Source organism: Anguilla rostrata, chromosome 19 (genome assembly GCF_018555375.3).
Source record: "Anguilla rostrata isolate EN2019 chromosome 19, ASM1855537v3, whole genome shotgun sequence".
NCBI lineage: Eukaryota > Metazoa > Chordata > Actinopteri > Anguilliformes > Anguillidae > Anguilla > Anguilla rostrata.
Genome location: NC_057951.1, coordinates 6,340,809 through 6,359,154, shown reverse-complemented (window position 1 = coordinate 6,359,154; position 18,346 = coordinate 6,340,809). Strand labels below are relative to the sequence as shown.

At 49.3% G+C, this 18,346-nt stretch overlaps 1 protein-coding gene and 1 long non-coding RNA gene across 2 annotated transcripts in view; one reads left to right on the top strand and one right to left on the bottom strand.

Annotated features, from left to right (window-relative positions):
- Nucleotides 1–254: 254 nt before the first annotated feature.
- The window catches only part of LOC135245427 (uncharacterized), a 71,839-nt gene continuing 53,747 nt past the window's right edge, over nt 255–18,346 (bottom strand). The window contains exon 6 of the long non-coding RNA XR_010327239.1: nt 255–341. This is a non-coding gene — a long non-coding RNA (uncharacterized LOC135245427). The remainder of the gene's footprint in view (nt 342–18,346) is intronic.
- On the top strand, nt 4,891–7,245 carry LOC135245904 (uncharacterized). The gene is made up of 7 exons (XM_064319278.1): nt 4,891–5,347; nt 5,699–5,795; nt 6,097–6,132; nt 6,222–6,289; nt 6,480–6,565; nt 6,790–6,854; nt 7,054–7,245. The coding sequence occupies exons 1-7, from the start codon at nt 5,166–5,168 to the stop codon at nt 7,165–7,167; spliced, it is 648 nt and encodes a 215-aa protein (XP_064175348.1). The 5' UTR covers nt 4,891–5,165; the 3' UTR covers nt 7,168–7,245.

The window sequence follows — 18,346 nt, the reverse complement described above, 5'->3', positions numbered from 1 at the left end:
GACTGTAAAGCAGAACTGTGAGCATTACTGACAGTAAAACAGAACTGTGAGCATTACTGACTGTAAAGCAGAACTGTGAGCATTACTGACTGTAAAGCAGAACTGTGAGCATTACTGACTGTAAAGCAGAACTGTGAACACTACTGACTGTAAAGCAGAACTGTGAACACTACTGACCGTAAAGCAGAGCTGTTTCTCAGGTTTTCACGGGGCTCATGTTCATACGTGGGACGTGACTGACGAGTAGGAGGAGGGCGCGCCTCCCATGATGCCGAGGGAATCGCTAGTGGGAGTGATGCACTGAAGCGCCTTTCATCCGTTTCAGCTCTTAAACTGAAAAACTGTCAAGAGGAGAAGAGAGACATGCATCAGGTCTTCGCAGAAAGAATGAGTTGAAGTGGGCAGTTAGCAACAGAGGAGGGAAAGGACTGCTGTGGTGGAGATGGAGAGCCAGGGCTGCCCCTGCAGGCCTTGTCATCTAGTTGGTTTTGGCCCGTGAATCGTGGCACTGGTGGGGGAGGGGGGCGGTGGCGTCCACCTCTCTGGACATTCCTGGCATGCCGTACCGCGGGGCGGGGCATGGAGTGGAGTCACAAGACCGCAGTCATTCGCTGAGGTCACGTGACCCAGGTTCCTCAAATGAGAGCAAGACTGCCCCCCCCCCCCAGCAGGCGGAGTCATGGAGCTGATTAGGGTGTGTGTACTGTGTAGAGAAGCTCCAGACTGGCAACCGCAACCTTCACTGTCCAGAGAGTCTTCAGTACTTAGGGAGTACTGAGGAAGGGTGGGGCAGAGAGAGATAGAGGGAGAGAAAGGGGGACAGAGAGTGGTGAGGGAGAGAGAGCCTGTGAGAGAAAGAGAGAGAGAGAGAGAGGAAGACACATTTTCACCTCAGGCACACAATCTGACTTCCTGTCAATGATGAAGAGTGACGGCTGTGCTAACAATCTCGAGGTCTAGCATTCGCCAAGCAGACAGACCAGTCCCAGCTTCCGTGAAGGGGAGAGGAAATGCATGTGTTGAGCCTCTTGCTGCTTTCTTTCTTCATCTTACAGAAATGGTGGCACGTGGAACATCGCAGAGGGCGTAGGAGAATAAAGGAAACCAGTCCCATGTGAGGCGCTATGTTGCCAGGCAACTCAGAGAGAGGAGGCGGAACAGCCAGTGAAAATTGGGTGAAGCCAAAAAAAAACAAAAAAAAACTAAAGAGCCAGAAAGAAGCAGGCAGGATGTGTAGGACTTTCTATTGTTTAGTTTCACCGACCGCCTTCTTTCTGACTTCTGGTTCATCACAATTACCCAGATTCAACCAGACACAGCTTACATAAGAGGTTCAGCTCCTATTACGTAGAACAAGAAGGGAAAAAAAGCTCAATGTCTTGATCACTTTGGTTCTGAAATGCACCAAAAAAGCAGTAGCTACTGGGGTCCGTGCGGACTTCCCTGCTACAGAGTTAAAAACCCAGAGGCTGGAGGCCATCTCCAGCAGTCGGCACAACAGACTTTCTCCAGGTCCCCCTGACTGATAAAATTTGATCTTTCTGATTGGCTGCTTTATCTGTCCGTCACACATAAATGACGCAATGGTTTAGCGATGGTTTGCGGGTCAAATCGGTGCTTTCAGATCATTGGGACAGCCCACCGGGGAGCACTCCTCGGGCTCGAACCGTCGCAAACCCGCCGAAATGACGGCGGTCTGAAACATCTCAGCGACCTGGGAGGGTTGCGTCACCCGCAACGCTGGCGTTTCTGAAGAGCCCGCGGTGGACTGAATGACTGAGATAGCCATCTTAAAACTATGCAGAAGCCTGGCGATGCCGGAGGAGAACGTGATTCCAGAAATTCCTTCTGCAGGCCCCCTGGTTACACTTGTGGGCTCACCTTCTTGTAGGTTCACACAAATTGTCTTAGGACTGCAGCAATGAGGGTCTGGATTAACCCTTGGGTATAAGGCTGCTTTTTGACAGATATTTCAGTAATTTCATCGCAATACCTTGGTGACAATGTCACTCAGAATGCCAAAATCAACTAAAATTATTTCGGAGCATACACCTCTTTCTTACCCCTTAAAATGTTTTATTGAATTTTGCCCACCCCCCATTAAAATTTGATCTTCCCTGAATGATATCCACTCGAAACATTGGATCTAACCAAAATGAAAAAGATGAGAACTTCCCTTTTTTATTTTCTACAAACAATAAAAACTTTCCCCATGATGCTATTGTCAACAACTGAAGTGTCCACAAATTATTACTTAATCGCTGAACGTTAGTGGGCTTTGGTTTTAAAACATTTGTTATAACTTAATTCTGAAGAAACTGTCAATCAATTGTTGCAACATTTAATGTACAGAAATATCAAATACTGCATAATTAAATATTTTATTTAAAATATATTCCACCAAGTCCTGCTCTGTGGCACATCAGCATTCCATTGGCTAATTTAGCAGAGAGTCAGCGCTGTTCAAAAAGCTGAAAACATGAACGGCCTAAATTGTATTTTATACATGTTTATACCATGATAGCCATATAGTTATGAATTACAACTGTAGCAGCTATTATACATCACAAGCATCACAGTGTGGCTACGCTAAAATTAGCTAGCCAGCCTGCTAACAAAACATTAGCCAATATTAACTAGCAGCTTGTAGCTGAGAAGTCAGAAATCCAGCTAGCTGTCTTGAACCAGCAAACACAAAAGCCTGGTTCTCAGAGTTACCAACACTTGGCATAGAGATCCTATTCTTTATGTAGGATTACTCTGGATACACAGAAAGTATGTTTTAGCCATTTGGAACACTCAGTAATGCCCATCACAGAAGCCCACTGCGGCATTATGACATCACAGAACTTCATTTATGACATCATTCTAAAGCAGCAGCCTGCAGTATATATGTGGCTCACAGGTTCACTTAATTCATAACTGGCATTCTACTTCGTACGAAAACAACAAATATTTATTGAGCTTTAACTTTTTTTCTTTCAACTCTTCTTTTCTAATTTGCTGAACTCCCTCTTTAGAAGAGCACCAGCAGTATTTATAAGTATGCCACCCATCGCATTTTTGCGAGGGTGGCTGCTTATTCTGCTCCCGGTGCTATTGTTTTGCCTTAATGGTGGGACATTTTTCAACTTCGGTAAGTGGAAAGGTCTGACTGCTGGTTGTTTGAATAGCGGGTAGTGTGAAAACAACCAAGTTTTGTAGTTTTAAATCTGGCCTTTTGCAATTGAAATGTGCAGATGAGAAAATTGGCAGATGTTCTGGTCTTTTTCATCAATGTACGATGACAGAACAGTGATGAGTATGAAAAATATGATATAAGCATTCTTGTAGAAACTTGCAGTGAGCACAATTGTTTTGTAACCCAGATTTAGCTGACAGTCAGTATACAAACAAGAACCAAAGCCAGTAAAATAGCCATTAGAGCAGTTAGCATTGCAGTTTAGAAGCGAGCAGTCTGATGCCTATAAAAAATTCGGGTTTGCTCTGTAATGTTTTTTTTCACAATCTCAACTGTGATGTTGGTTGACTTTTTTCCCCCAGAGTCCCAGGGCATCGGACACTTTCCCGCCCAAGACTCTCCTTGGCTTTCTGACACGGTACGGGTCGATTTCAGAGAAGAGCAGCATCCCGATATCGAAATGACCAGCATTAATAATTCATGAAAGTCTGCATGTAAAAACAATGTCCCATTCGAGGTTCTCGTGCTGTTTTATGGTTTTTTTATCAGTTAGCCATTTTACCATAATAAACCTAAGACTATCAAAGTGATGTAACTGATAGGGATTACACTGAACCCTGTTGAGGCTTTGTAAATTCTCTGAAGGTACTTTAGGGCAGGGCTGTCAAACATCATTTCTCCAACCAACAGCATCAATCACTGTGAAAAGGACTGGGGTCTGCTTTAGATGGGACACACTGGAAACATTTTGATAAGGAGTTTCAGCCTCATTCAACACAAACCCCAGTGCTTTTGACCCTAATTGTCTTCTCTTAAAAATTTTTTGTTCAGATCATTGGCTATTTGCCGAGGAGATGGCGACCAGGTCCGAGCAAGGGAAATGGGCCGATCCACCTTCAGAACATCGCTTGCCTGTTGCTAATCTGGAGGGCAGTGATCAGCGTAAGCTTCTCTTCCACCATTTCTGCGGTCTGTAAAATACTGTTCAGGGCTCTTTCCCTCTATATACTGGTTGCTTTAGCTGTTTCTTCATCACTGCCTCCTATGCAGATCAGTGTATCAGTTTTGAACTGATGCACTTGTTGTACGTCGCTCTGGATAAGAGCGTCTGCTAAATGCCAGTAATGTAATGTAATGTAATGTAAAACAGAGTGTAAATTTGTTTTTCTCTCCCGCTTGTTTTTCAGATAAAATGCAGCGTGAGCCAATGTAAGTCCACTTGGATTTGTGTTCATAGCCCCTCGCGTGGCTCACTGCTTGTGTTCCGGCTTCTCGGTAATTTACGATTTTGTTTTTGGTGCCGTTTAGGGACGCAGCTGACCTGCAAAGAGACGAAAGCAGCGGGCGAACTAACGGCCCTGAATAAAAAAGTGAGTTTCAGGAGCCCATTTAGGCTCCACGTGTGTGGGGGGGCCTTGAATACACCCTGAACCGCGTGGATCTCGGGAATAAATCGTAACCGTCGTTCCCTGTCCTTGTCCCGCTGCAGACGAAAGACCTGCGAGGCCGTTTCGCCAAACTGGAACGTTCCCTTGGCTCGAGCCAAGCTGAAAACGAGGCGCTGAAGAAGGTGAGGCGCTGAAATGCGTGCCCCAACATTATCAACAAAGCCCGAGGAACACTTGTGATACAGCAGCACGCTGAAAGATGTGAAGTTTGTTTGTGCGTTCGAACGCAGCTCAGCAGTGTCTTCTGTGCACTATTTTCTCAAAGGCATCTCTGGAGGAGTCTCGAGCGAGGAGCTCTGCTGAAGAGATCTTGAGAAGCCTTAAGGAAACCACGAAGAAGGAGCGTAAGGTCCACCAGGACGCAATCGGGTCGAGCCGAGCTGAGAATGAGGCGCTGAAAAAGGTGAGGCGCTGAAATGCGCGCCCCAACATTGCCAACAAAGCCTGAAGGAACCACGTGTGATACAGCAGCACGCCGAAAGAAGTGAAGTTTGTTTGTGTGTTCGAACGCAGCTCAGCAGTTCCTTCTGTGCACAATGTTCTCAAAGGCATCTCTGGAGGAGTCTCGAGCTCGGAGCTCGGCTGAAGAGATCTTGAGAAGCCTTAAGGAAACGGCGGAGAAGGAGCGTCAGGTCCACCAGGACACAATCAGGGCCCTCCGCAGCCAGCTGGAGGGGAAGACCCAGGAGATGAAAGAGATGGAGAGCAGTCTGAAAAAGTAAAATGTCAAGCAACAGGCCATCATGTGCAAGATGGGCATTCAGGTCACAGGCACATGCGTGCGTTATAACTCCAGTGGGTCAATACAATGGACTGATAAACTTGAAAACGCATTTAACCGAGGTAATCTGGTCAGAGACTCGTTTTTTTAAACGTCCGGTGGCCAATCATTTTTTGAAGTGACCAAGATATTTTTTAGGTCATGAACATGTTCACAACTTTATCCTAGTCAAAAAAAAACCCCAACATATTTATTGTCATCGAGGGATCTGAACGTTCTGTGAATTTTGTGCTGAAAGAGTTGTGCAGTAGAAGGTTGCTGAATCTCTTGCACACTCGTGTGTTACAGGGAACTGGCTCAGAAGGACGCGGTCATAAAGAAGGAATTTGAGAACAGACAGCGAAGATTAAAACTGGCAGTGGCAAAACAGGTCCAGATGGACAAAGTAAGCAAATTCACCAGCAGAAATAACAGTGCTGTAATAACAATGCTGTAATACTGTAATAACACTTGCTCATATTCACTCCAATGTGACTTATTGCAGTTTATTTCATTACAAGTTGAATAAGGGAAACATGCTTTAATTTGAGAGTGGACTGCCCCCTGTAATGTACTCAGAAGTAGGCTACAACATTTAGTCACTTATACTCAACCAATCGGGGACTATGAATCGATCCCTCCACTGATTTCTCTTGTTGGATGTTGAGCTAAATGTCACCTTGGCTTTCTCTCGCTTCTTCCTACAGATGCAGTATAATAACACCGCTGCCCATACGCGTTCGGTAAGGACACGATCACTCTTTCGCTCTCAGATTTGAGATTGAACATTTTTAACCGCGACAGAAAGCTAACTCATCCTCTTTGCCTCCAGGTGGCGTACCACCAAGCAGAGATGGCGCTGGCGCGGCAGAGGAGCAAACTTGCGGACGTACACAACAAGTAGGCTTAGCAGCCACAGAATACGACTGAAATAAGTTACTGACAAATACCGGGCTTTAGCCAGCCGGTGACATGGGATGCACATTTGATTGCATCCTCCTTGCTGAGCTAAATGGGCTATGCGTGCTGATGTTGCTCGGAGAGGAGAGACTGAGGGTGTCTGAATGGCTGTATGTTTGTTGGTTTTCAGGCTGGAAGAGATGAGCAACAAGTCCGCGGTGCATTCTGGGAAATCGGAGACGCCCCAGAAACGTCAGGCGGCCCCTCGCGAAACGGGTGAGTCCTGGGTCCCGCTCCGCTGAGATGTTGGGCTCCAGGGTTATGGATATGCGCCCCATGGGCTGGCACACCCACATCGCAATATAGGGGACACAGGGCATCCACTCTTATGTCTCTATCCTGAGTGACCCCCGTTTCTTATGATGTAAACGATTATCATTTAATTGAAAAATTATCATTTAAGCTCTGATCTCTCTTGGTAATTTTGTTATCTCTTCTAGATGGTTCTAGTAACACCGGTAATCCCTCCTCTACCAATGGGCATAGGCCAACTTCTGATGAACGGGTAAGTTTAAAATGTCTCGAAGCGTTCACAGGTAGCACGAAGACACACGCCAATCTATGTGTTTTTATAGTTTGCACCAGCTGGGTTTTATTTTGAGTTTTTATTTTAAAATGTCATTTATTAGCCTGCTCGCCGTGAAATGTCCCTGCTTGATTTGTCTGATGCTAAACTGTGAACTCCTCTCCCTCCCCTCTGAAAGGCTGCGGGTCAGGACAGGGACGGGGGACAGCAGGCCGGGGGATGGACCACCGTGCAAGGTCGCAAAGGTCAACGAAAAAAAGCCCTGCTCCTGACCACCAACAGGAAAGCTTAAAAAAAAGCCCTGCTCCTGACCGCCAACAGGAAAGCTTAAAAAAAAGCCCTGCTCCTGTCCACCAACAGGAAAGCTTAAAAAAAAAGCCCTGCTCCTGACCGCCAACAGGAAAGCTTAAAAAAAACCCCTTTCCTGACCGCCAACAGGAAAGCTTAAAAAAAAGCCCTGCTCCTGACCGCCAACAGGAAAGCTTAAAAAAAACCCCTTTCCTGACCGCCAACAGGAAAGCTTAAAAAAAACCCCTTTCCTGACCGCCAACAGGAAAGCTTAAAAAAAACCCCCTTTCCTGACCGCCAACAGGAAAGCTTAAAAAAAACCCCTTTCCTGACCGCCAATAGGAAAGCTTAAAAAAACCCCCTTTCCTGACCGCCAATAGGAAAGCTTAAAAAAAACCCCTTTCCTGACCGCCAACAGGAAAGCTTAAAAAAAAACCCTTTCCTGACCGCCAACAGGAAAGCTTAAAAAAAACCCCTTTCCTGACCGCCAACAGGAAAGCTTAAGATACGTTCAAACAAATCCTTAAATTGACTGAGGAAATTGTTAAAAAAAAAAAAAAAAAACACAATCACAATATTTAATCATTATTTTCGAATAATAGTTTCCTGAACTGTTGTGCACTACAGTAATGTAATGAAACATTATAAATGTGTAAAAAAATACTGCTTATGAGTAGGAAAAAAAATAAAGTTCCCTGCAAAAAAAAAGAAACTTGTCTCAAATTGTGTGAAAAGAATTCCACTTTTAAGGACTGGGCAAAGAAACCAACAATCCGTCCTGTGAACAGAAAGTAAATATCACCAACCAGCTAAACCAATTGTTACACGGCTTACATCACTACCACAAAAGTAAACTGAAAATGAAAGAAAGAGGAAAGCTAAGGAGGGTCAGGGGAGCCCTGGGACGGTCTGCAGAGGGGGGTCTGGAGTCTGAGTCAGACTCTGCCAGCCTCACAGGTCAAGGGTCAGTATCTGAGCCTGACGTCACTCAGAAACGTGGCTCGACTCCACCAGACTCTGGAGTATCTCGGTGCAGGTGAGAGTGTGGAGTGTGGAGCGCGGCTTTCATTTCAGTCAAAAAAATGCGACTGGACTGAAGGGATTTTGAGCTTGTGCCAAGAAATGTGACGGATCTCACACGCCCCCGCAGCGCATGGGAAACGTAGTCCTGGCTGAGCGTGGGAAAAACGTAGTCCTGGTTGAGCGCGGGGCCCGTTTTCACACGGGAGAAGGCAAATGAGCAGGAACGCCGGGGGGGACTGTGACGCGCGGCCACGCTCTGCTGCCGTCGCCGCCGTCTTCGCCGTGACTCAGCTCCGCCCCCTCAGCAAGGGGGAGAGAGGCCCGAGTGAACTCCGCGGGGCGCAATCCGAATATTCGCCTTAAACATTCAACATGCACAGCCTCTGCGCAATCCCGTTCATGCGATTAGCATAAGGAAACAGAGATGAGGAGGAGACGAAACGACGAACGCCAAAATGTTCGTGGAAACGTTCTCACGTGCAGTTTACGAAAAACATTCGATGCACACGAATAGCGCATCTCCGTCCGGACAGGGAAAGCAAAACTAGCTTCCATAACGAATCTGAAGGTGACACTTAGCTCAGACTGAGGCGGCGGCCATGTTGATTAATGTTTTTCAGTCAGGGGCCTAACCACATGCGTAGCTGACGCACGATGAGTTACTGCCCGAGAGATACAACATGATGGGACTAGATGGGCTGAACTACCTGTTCTTGCAATCAACCCGGTATATTTTTGACATGTCGTCATTAAGACTTTATGTATTTTCATACAATTTCTTATTCAGACTTTTTTTTTTTTTTTTTTAGATTAAATGCACTGCTGGGTGTCGTGAACTCAAATGAAATATTGCACTGGGTGTGAATACAAAATGACTAATGCGACCGTGGGTTGAAATATGTATCCACTCAATATTCCATTTCATTTTCCCCAAGCTGCATGTACTGCGCCATTACACGGTGAGAGAAAGCCTGGTCATCTTTCATAACGGCATCCTTCAGGCTACAAAGCACAGGCGCATCAATTGCTCTTGAGGCCCCAAGACACAAACATGGCACATGCTGTGTGACTCAAACGGCAGATGAATATGTTTGTGTGTAATAACGAAAGGCAGGGGACTATAGGTGACGCTATCTGAGGCGTGTAGCAGCTCTGGGGTTTAGCATCACCTGCAGTACTGTGGGTGCTCAGCCAGGGTCTCAAATGCAGATGACCTTCTGTGTTATAGCAGTATTGAACTGCTAATTATCTGCATGCTATTGGCAGCAGCGTAGTCTAATGGTTAAGGAGTCGGTCTTGTAACCTGAAGGTCGCAGGTTCGATTCCCCGGTAGGTACACTGACGTTGTGCCCTTGAGCAAAGGTACTTAACCTGCATTGCTCCAGTGTATATCCAGCTGAATAACTGGATACAATGTAAGTCGCTCTGGAAAAACTGTCAGTCAAAGCTAAGAGCAAATGTGGGCTGAATCGTGCAGAAGGCCTCGCGCCGGGTTGCTAAGGAAGCGCGGCGTGTCCGCTGATCTCCAGCCTCTTCGGCGCTGGCGCTGGCTGACCCCCGCCGGCGTGGAGAATCGGAGGAGGATTAAGAGTTTAACTCCAGCGCCCCGAGGGAGTGCTTGCTTTGGAGGGAAAGGGGGGGGGGGTTGCGCCCCTGCGCCCCCAGCGCAGCCAAGGGTCCGGCTTAGAGCCCTGTCCCCCTCTGAGGAGCAGCTGGCCCACTGTGTGCACAGAGGAGGGCGAGGCAGATGACCGCCCCGTCTGTTTACCAAAAAACGGCCTTGTTTCAGACGGCAGGGAGCACCGGCACGTCACGCTTCCTGATGAAGGGATTAAACGCAAAAAAAAGGATTAATGGGATGGATTCTGTGGATAGTGCACCCTTACAATCACACACACACACAAACTTACACACACTCACGCACACACATGTACACACACAGACGCACACACACAGATACACACACACACACACACAGATACACACACACACACACGCACACACAGACTAACAGACAGACACACACACACACACACAGATACACACACAAACACACGCACACACAAACACACGCACACACAGACTAACAGACAGACACACATGCACACATGCACACACAGACACACACACAAACACACACACACATGCACACACGCACACACAGACACACACACAAACACACACACACACACACACAGACTAACAGACAGACACACACATGCACACACGCACACACAGACACGCAAACACACGCACGCACACACACACAGACTAACAGACAGACACACACACCTGCACACACGCACACACAGACACGCACACACATGAGAACGCACACACAGCATCATGCACTCGCCTACTCATTATAAGCCAAGATTGAGCCAGTCTTTGTCGTGACCTTTGACTCACTCAATGTCAGGTTGACTTTCTCTAATCCCAGTCCTCTATTGTCTAAAAATGCACAAGTTAATCCCTCCTCTACGACATACATAAATTCACTCATGAATTCCTTGTCTTTTATTACTGGAGCTTTTAGTAGCTGTTAAATGGTAACTGTAAATCAGACACGGGATTTATAATACATTTGCCTCATTTAAATTTTGGTTGAATTGTTGCTTTATTCAGCATTGTGTAACCCACACGAGCAGAATGAACACCATCTCAAGCAGACCAGTGTCCACAGGGACACAGTGGGCACATCAATCGTAGGAGTTCAGTTTTGCATTGTTTTTGATGACGTGGCTGTTCTTGTATCACAAACAAGCCCCTCCTTGTCCAAGCGCCGTAGGACTCCTCAGGACAGCACCATTCAGTATTCAAAGAGCTTCTTATCCACACAAATCTCAACGGATCTTTCAGCATCAGCTCATCCAGGGGCTGGGTCCCTTCAAGGAAACACCTCAGGAGGTGATCAAATTGATCCGTCAGCCCAGGGAGAGGGGCGGGCATTATGGGCATGATGTTCAGCTCTGACACGTCAAAGGATCCGTCCGTCGAAACACAGGCCCCATTGTTCCGTGAACTCAATCAGAGTAATCCCACCAAATCAATTCGGCTGGAGTGCCTGATGACCCAAATTGCCCGCCGCCGTGCAGACTCCACCCACGTGCCACTACCGTGGGAGGTCCCATGTCACACCGGGGGGGGGGGGGGGGGGGTCACCCGGACGATTCCCCGTCAACATGCTCCTCTAAGTAAGCCACGCCCCAAACACCACACAGCTGGTTCACAGCTGGTCGTTTCGACGCGAGCCGCTTCCACGAACAAAGACTGGAGGAGCGCCTTCCCTTCTGAAGGAGTGGGTCCAGGTCCAGTCTCTTACGCAGTCACGAGAAGACCGTTTCTGACATCACATTCCACACCTCAGTTCACTCGCCATATAATTATAATGATGTAAATGGTAAATGGTAAAACGGCCGAGGGCGAGGTCACCGCCCCGCTCGCCGAACGAGGGGAGGGCGCTAGAAAGCGTTCGTCGCGTGCTCTGCCGGCGTGCGTGGTGGACGCCAGTCGATGAAAGCCCCGCTTGTTCAGCCAGAGCGGCATCGCCCGCCAGGGCGGCATCAGCGTCCAGAGTGGCATGGACTGGCAGCAGGCAGAGAGGCCGGTGACGTTCTGAGAGCCCGCTCTGTTCCCTTCACTGTGCCGAAAACAAAGCGAGCCCTCAGCGCCTCTGCACGCGGGCACGCCGCTGTCCTTAAGGGCCTCCAAAGGCCCCGCCCCCCGCACAGACAAAAAGAAGAACAAAGCGTACGTGTGGGAGCGCGCACAAGAAAACGCTGGAAGCGCAGGGCGCCGTTGCCGCGGACGCCCACCGCGGGCCGCGCCGCCGCGAATTCCTCCGCCCCGCCTCGCGCCGCTGGGGAAGGACCCCATTGCGCTCAGTCCCGAAAAGAAAACGGTGGGACCTGGAGAGGTCGTTGCAGCTCTCGTTAACTCCCTTCCCCCCCCCCGCTCCCCCGGTTCCTTTCCACATTCCCAAGGCCCGGTTGAGCACGACGCGGTCGCCAGGCCTGACACGGAGCGAATGGCTCGGCCCCCGGGGCGGAGGTCCCCGTCCGTCACTCAGGATAATCGCTTCTCTCTTTTCCCCGAGCGGTTATTTATTTGTTTATTTAAATATTTATTTTACACACGGCAGCGTTAGCGAGGGCGCTGAAGGCAGAAGGAATGCGTTCCAGTCCGCCGGCAGCCGCCAGTCCGCCGGGGCGGTCGGACCAGTTTCTTTACGCCAGACGGCTCCCGCTGTCAAAACAGAGCCGTGTGTCTCGGGGGGGGGGGGGGGGGGAGATCGCTGACGAGGGGTGGGGCCGGGGGTGAAAAAAAACATCCGGGCGTGCGGGGTGCCCCTATTTTTCGCCTACGCGGTCGTTCGCGTTCCGGAGAAACGCGGGGCGGGGCGGGGCGGGGCGGGGCGGGGCGCTGGCGGTGAGTCACTGTGACCCAAAAAACCCAGGCGAGGCGCCGGATCCCTCCCTCCGGCCCGGACGCGGAATTCTCCGGAACATTTTTCGGAGGAACCCGCTGCTCCACGGCGACGCGTTCTCACCCCTTCCCACCACTCCCCGGGGGGGGGCTGCCCCGTGAACACTTACGCGGTGAAAAGTCAGTAAAAAAAAAAGTCAGTGAAATACCGCTGAGGCGTTCGGGTGAATACCTGGATGAGGAGTGAAAATCTTTTAGCCGACTAGGACTCAGCCAGGCCAGATCCGGGCTAAACCTGAGCCATTAACCCGGTTTGTTTAGGTTAAAATGTCTCTCAGCCGAGATTTACGCCCCTCTAGAATAGTGCAGATTCCCGTTTTTGCTCACTGGGTTTCCGCGTTCTACTCACAAGTATTTCCAGAGAATTGAAAGCCTGCCGTTTCGCGGCACGTAAATACAGCTGCGATTCTGGGAGGTTTTTGAAGACCTACAGTGGCCTGGAGAAAAAAAAAAATCTTAGATAACTGCCAATCAAAGCTGAGGATGAATGCTGATTGGATTAGGGACAGCGTGTCCGCGGCTTCTGTCCGTCCGCCGTCTACGCCATGAGAAACGAAACCAGCACGGAGACCCTTCGATGAGAAACGGACGCCTCCCTGTTCTTTTTAACGGTTTGATCAGACGGGGTAATCCCCGTGGAGATCGAGGGGAACAGACAGAGGCTAATTAAGGGTCTATTTTTGGCGGCCCCGCAGGGGACGGGCGGCACACCCGCACCTGCTCTGCTTTCGGCGGGAAGGCGGCCCCGGTCCGCCCCGCGCAGAGACCTGCCGGCAGGCCGGGACCAGAAACAGCTGCGGTGGGGGGTGATCGAGCCACGCCCGGTAAAGACAGGCGTTTTTTTTTTGGGGGGGGGGGTGTTTAACTCACTGCCTAAGCCACGATTTTCACAGATTTTACACACGATTTGTTCGAAAGGCTAAACAGGAACAGCATTTGTACCTCTTTCGATGCACCTTGAAATGTTTGGCTGCATAACGTATTCCTTGTGCATTTGTGTCAACATCGAGCGGTGGCTCACTCTCCCTTGCACCTCTCTTGCTGCTACCGACTGTACCTGGCACTCCAACGTAAAACAGCCAATTTTTAAATGTATTTTTCTCACTCTTCTCCAGATTCTGTATCGCCTACAATTAGTAGCATTGTGTAGTTTTGGACTGCTACGACAAAATTCTCAAATAAAAATTTATTTTTCTTCATTTCTGAGTCAAATGGAAAGTGAAGGACAGCTCCCCAGACGGGTGAGGCTGGCCTGGCGTGGGGAGGAAAAGGAAAGGGTGGTGAAGCGCTGAAAAGCGTTGTGAGTGCGCAAAGGGGAGCGGGGACCTATGTGACCTCATATCTGCATTAATCTGCAGCCCGTGGGAAGGGGGGGGGGTCTTTAATAACCGCTCCAGACCGCACTGACAGCAGGAGGGCCTGTGAGCCCCCGCCCGTGCTCAACCAAGCGAACGGGGTTAATTGAGCCGACCGCCTCCATCATCTGGGCTCCGGTGATGCGTCGCCGCTCCGCTTGGAGACTAATCTATGCGGCCGTGCGTCCCCCCCGCCCCCCCGCCACCCCGCCCCCCCACCCCCTCGGCGTCTGCCCCACCCGAGGGCGGCCGCGTGGCGAATGGTGCCGTGCTTGTGCCGTTTGGCTGTCGGTGCGCCCCCCCCCCCCCTTCGTGGCGGGATGGCGGGCGGCTTGGCCCGCTTCAGTCCCATTGTGAATCGGTGGCCCGTTAATAACAGGGGCTGGGCTGGGACAGAACGACCACCGCACAGAGGAGACAAAGATGCACAGGGGTCTTCATCCAGTCCAGATTAACACTGCAGCACAAGGGACTGTCTATAAACAACTGTAGTATAAGTGAGTGTGTATACTGTATCATAAGGGACTGTCTATAAACAACTGTGAGTGTGTATAAATGACTGTATCATAAGGGACTGTATAGTCATTAGGCTAGTCAGCTATTGTTAGTCCCCTATGATACAGTCGCTCCCTTATGCAAGTCATTTATACATAGTGACAAGGGAGTGTGTATAAATGACTATATCATAAAGGACAATCAATAGATGACGAGCCTATAAGATTGTGTATAAATGACTGTAGTGTAAGGTACTGTTTCTAAACGACTAGCCTAAGGGAGTGTGTGTAAATGACTGTGGTGCACGGAACTATTCATAAACGACTAGCCTAAGGGAGTGTGTGTAAATGACTGTGGTGCAAGGAACTATGTGTCAATGACTAGTCTAAGGAAGTATGAAGATATGAATGCAGCGTAAAGTACCGACCGAGTATTCATGTCTGCAGCATAAGGGGCGTGTGTGTAAATATCTATCGTCTGGGAATGTGCATGAATTACCGTAGCATGGAGGGGTGCGTATAAGGGACTGTAGTGCAAGGGACTGTGTGTGTAAACAAATCACTGTTGTGTAAGGGAGAGTGTATAAATGATTACTCTCGTGAAAGTCCGTTCACCGGCGACAGCGCTGACGTGCGTTCGAGACGAGGAGCACTCGCGCCGAACTAAGTTAGCGGTGAGCAGTTAGCGCTGGGCGATTTTAAACCAGCATTCCATTCGGTTCCCCGCCACCACCAGCCCTTTAAAAAACGATGTGTGGCCCCGCGGTCATATGAGGGCTGGTTTAGAGGAAACGCACATCCATTCATACGCCTTATTATTTAGCTCTTGACAAAAACTCACAGTCTGATTGTTTGATGCCACAGGGCAACTGGGTAAGCTGGTGACTCGTGGAAAATCAGGACAGGAATATTTTTCCCCCATTTTTTAATCCTGATGCAACTTGCGCCATTTTCCTTCGGTGCAATTCATGACACTGCCGAAATCCTGTTTTTAAACTCTCAGCCTGCAACCTAATTTAAGCAGACAGCCTTTCCAGAAATAGCACGGTCCCTCGCCACCTGCTGACATTAATTAAATATGCAATTAGGTTCAAAGGAAACAGAAAAATTGGGCCATTATCTCAAACGCTCGTGTCTTTTGCTTGCCGCAAAAACAAAAAAAAAGGTGCTTTGCAGAGACGGAAACGCGGGTGACCTCCTGAAAACGATAATCAGTCCGAAGCCCAGAAGCACGCGCCTGTCGGTCTGCACGCGCTGAAAACAGGAGGGCCCTTTGCCTACGCAACAGGAGCCGTGAACTTCAGCAGGAGCAGCCGAGCAGCCTGGCGCGCGTGCACTCGACAAGCCGGTTCTGCCCGCGCCCGGCGTCTGAGGTGCATTCTGGGCCGACGCAACGCCGAGTCGGGAATGCGCCCGGTAACCATGGCGGCCGCACCTCGGGCTGCGCCCTCCCCCCGACGGTGACTGACGTGGACGGGCGGGGCTGATGATTTTCTCTCTCTCCGGCGTGGCCTGTCAGGTCACTACACTCCAATCCTAAATAGCGACGGGTCCCTGCCCAGCCCAAAACCCCCTGAGAACGGGCGCGTGAGCGTGACCCTTATATTTCCACAACAAAATCCCTGCTCCCTCGCTCAACCTTGACGGTTTACCATCTGCCGTCATCTGACTGGAGATCAGACGATGATGACATCACCAGTGACAGTACCTGTGAAACGACACAGCCGGATCCAGGTCAGACCGCTGCCAGAGACCTTAAGTTTACGAAAGGAGAATGACTGCTCTGCACAAGAACAAAATTATTTGTATCTACTGGGCACCTAGTGGGTATCCATTTTACTCCATATTTTATTCCTCGACAGTTTTTTTGGGAACCTGTACAATTATCCTACTACGTGGCATTCCACTGGGCACCATTAAGGAGTCTCCTGGGCGCCCTGCGGGTATCTGCTGTCTGCGTTGTCTAATGAGTGAGAGCACAGCTGCAGGACTGGGAGACAGACCCTTCCCATGAGCCCCGCGCGCGGGCTCAGACAGCGCAGGGACCGCGGTGTTTCCAGAGGCCCGCCGCCAGCTACACGCCAGACTGCGTATCCCACGATGCCGCTGGAAATTCAGGGTTAGGAGTCAGGATGGCACAGAAGGGGTCTTTTCCGTTTTGGAACAGCCCTCTGCTCGTCAACGGCGGCGAATTTCGGACCGGCTCGTAGGCCCCGTAGGCCAGAGACCGGGCGAAACGAAATCTGGTCACGGCGGGAAATGGAGCGGCCATCATCGCCGACGTGGTAGCACTGGCAAATTAGCACTTCAAAAGCAAGTGGTGTGACGACGTTCCCAGACCCGGCGGGAAACAGACGCGGAGTACCAGGCAGCAGTGGTACGAGCTCGGGAATAGCACCAGAGGGTGCTCTTTTTCTGTCTTTTTTTTGGCGGGGCGACGCTGAGCGTGGCACGGGACGTCGCGCCACTTGGGGCACGCCTGATTCACGACGTGGCGCGAGGTCAGGCTGAAGAGCGAGGTACCCCCAGAGCGATCGACGGTGAACCGGTCCGGCCTGTTAGGGACACGTCATGGGTTAAGCACAGTCTTGTTCACATGCTCGCCGCAGCCTCTCTCTCTCTCTCTCTCTCTCTCTCTCTCTCTGATAACTCCATCCTTCCAGAGGTGACTCACGGAGCTGGCCCGGCTGCACCCCTGACTCCAATTTAACGCCCCGTCCCACACACAGACTGGCACTGTTTTCCTTCTCTACATCAGGGGCGCCCACAGAAAATTTTCAAGATGGGGGCCAGTGAAAATCGAGGGGTAGCACACGAAAAAGGCTACAGTACAGCTGAACTTCAGTGTATGAAACATTGAATCATTACTTGTTACATAAGAACAATTAGTCTTTACATGTGAATCATTAGTCTTTACATATGAATCATTACTTAGCCAATTTAATGCATGTAAGGGATTTTCCAGTCTGGTCAAGGCAATTAGTGTACTAAACTAAGACAACATATTAATTACAGTCTGATAACCACTAAGTCAAAATACAGTTTCATTATGTTATGTATGATATCCACCATGTGCAGGGCCTTCTGTAATACCTACAAATTGAAGAACCTTAAATATGTCACAGCCTCAAAGAGAAATATGATTTCACAGGACAAGTTCTTTAAAAGCATAAATTTTCTCAAGCGGCTATTTTCAGACTGACTGAAGTCAAAAAGTTGGTTCGTTTTTTTTTTTTCCTCCCAGTTTTTGGATGGTAACTGTCAACGTTAGCGTAGCCTACAGTGTGATTTGTAGCCTACAAGGCCTAAGCCTTTAAACCATATTAGCAAATGCTAATAGAAACACAGGTTCTGGAATGCGCTGGGGTCCAGATCCCCCTTCTCGTCAGGTGTTGCATTCAGACGTTTGACGGCCCCTGTCAACAGCGCTGATGCCCCGGGCTCCTCCCCCTGTTACAGTACTGCTGTCAGTGACGACAGGCACTCCATCAAAGACTCAAGCCTTGCGGTGCACATGTCACAACCCTGTTTTATTACTTCAGGAATGCAATTCAAGCGCACACTGTTTCTATCAACTTTATGTTCAACTTAAAAAAGCACACTTTGTGATGGACCGAAGTGACCAAAGGACAGGTAACACTTCTAACACAATCCACTCAGATCACCAGCTTAAACTCAGAAGGGGGTCATTTTGACCCTGAGGACAACAGGAAGGTTAACAGCAGTGAAAATACCGTGAATAATTTTGGCATGAAAAGTGACCCTACCATTTGAAAAAGTTGCCCTTTTTAATTTTTTTTTTTTTAAAACCAAATAATTTAACTTA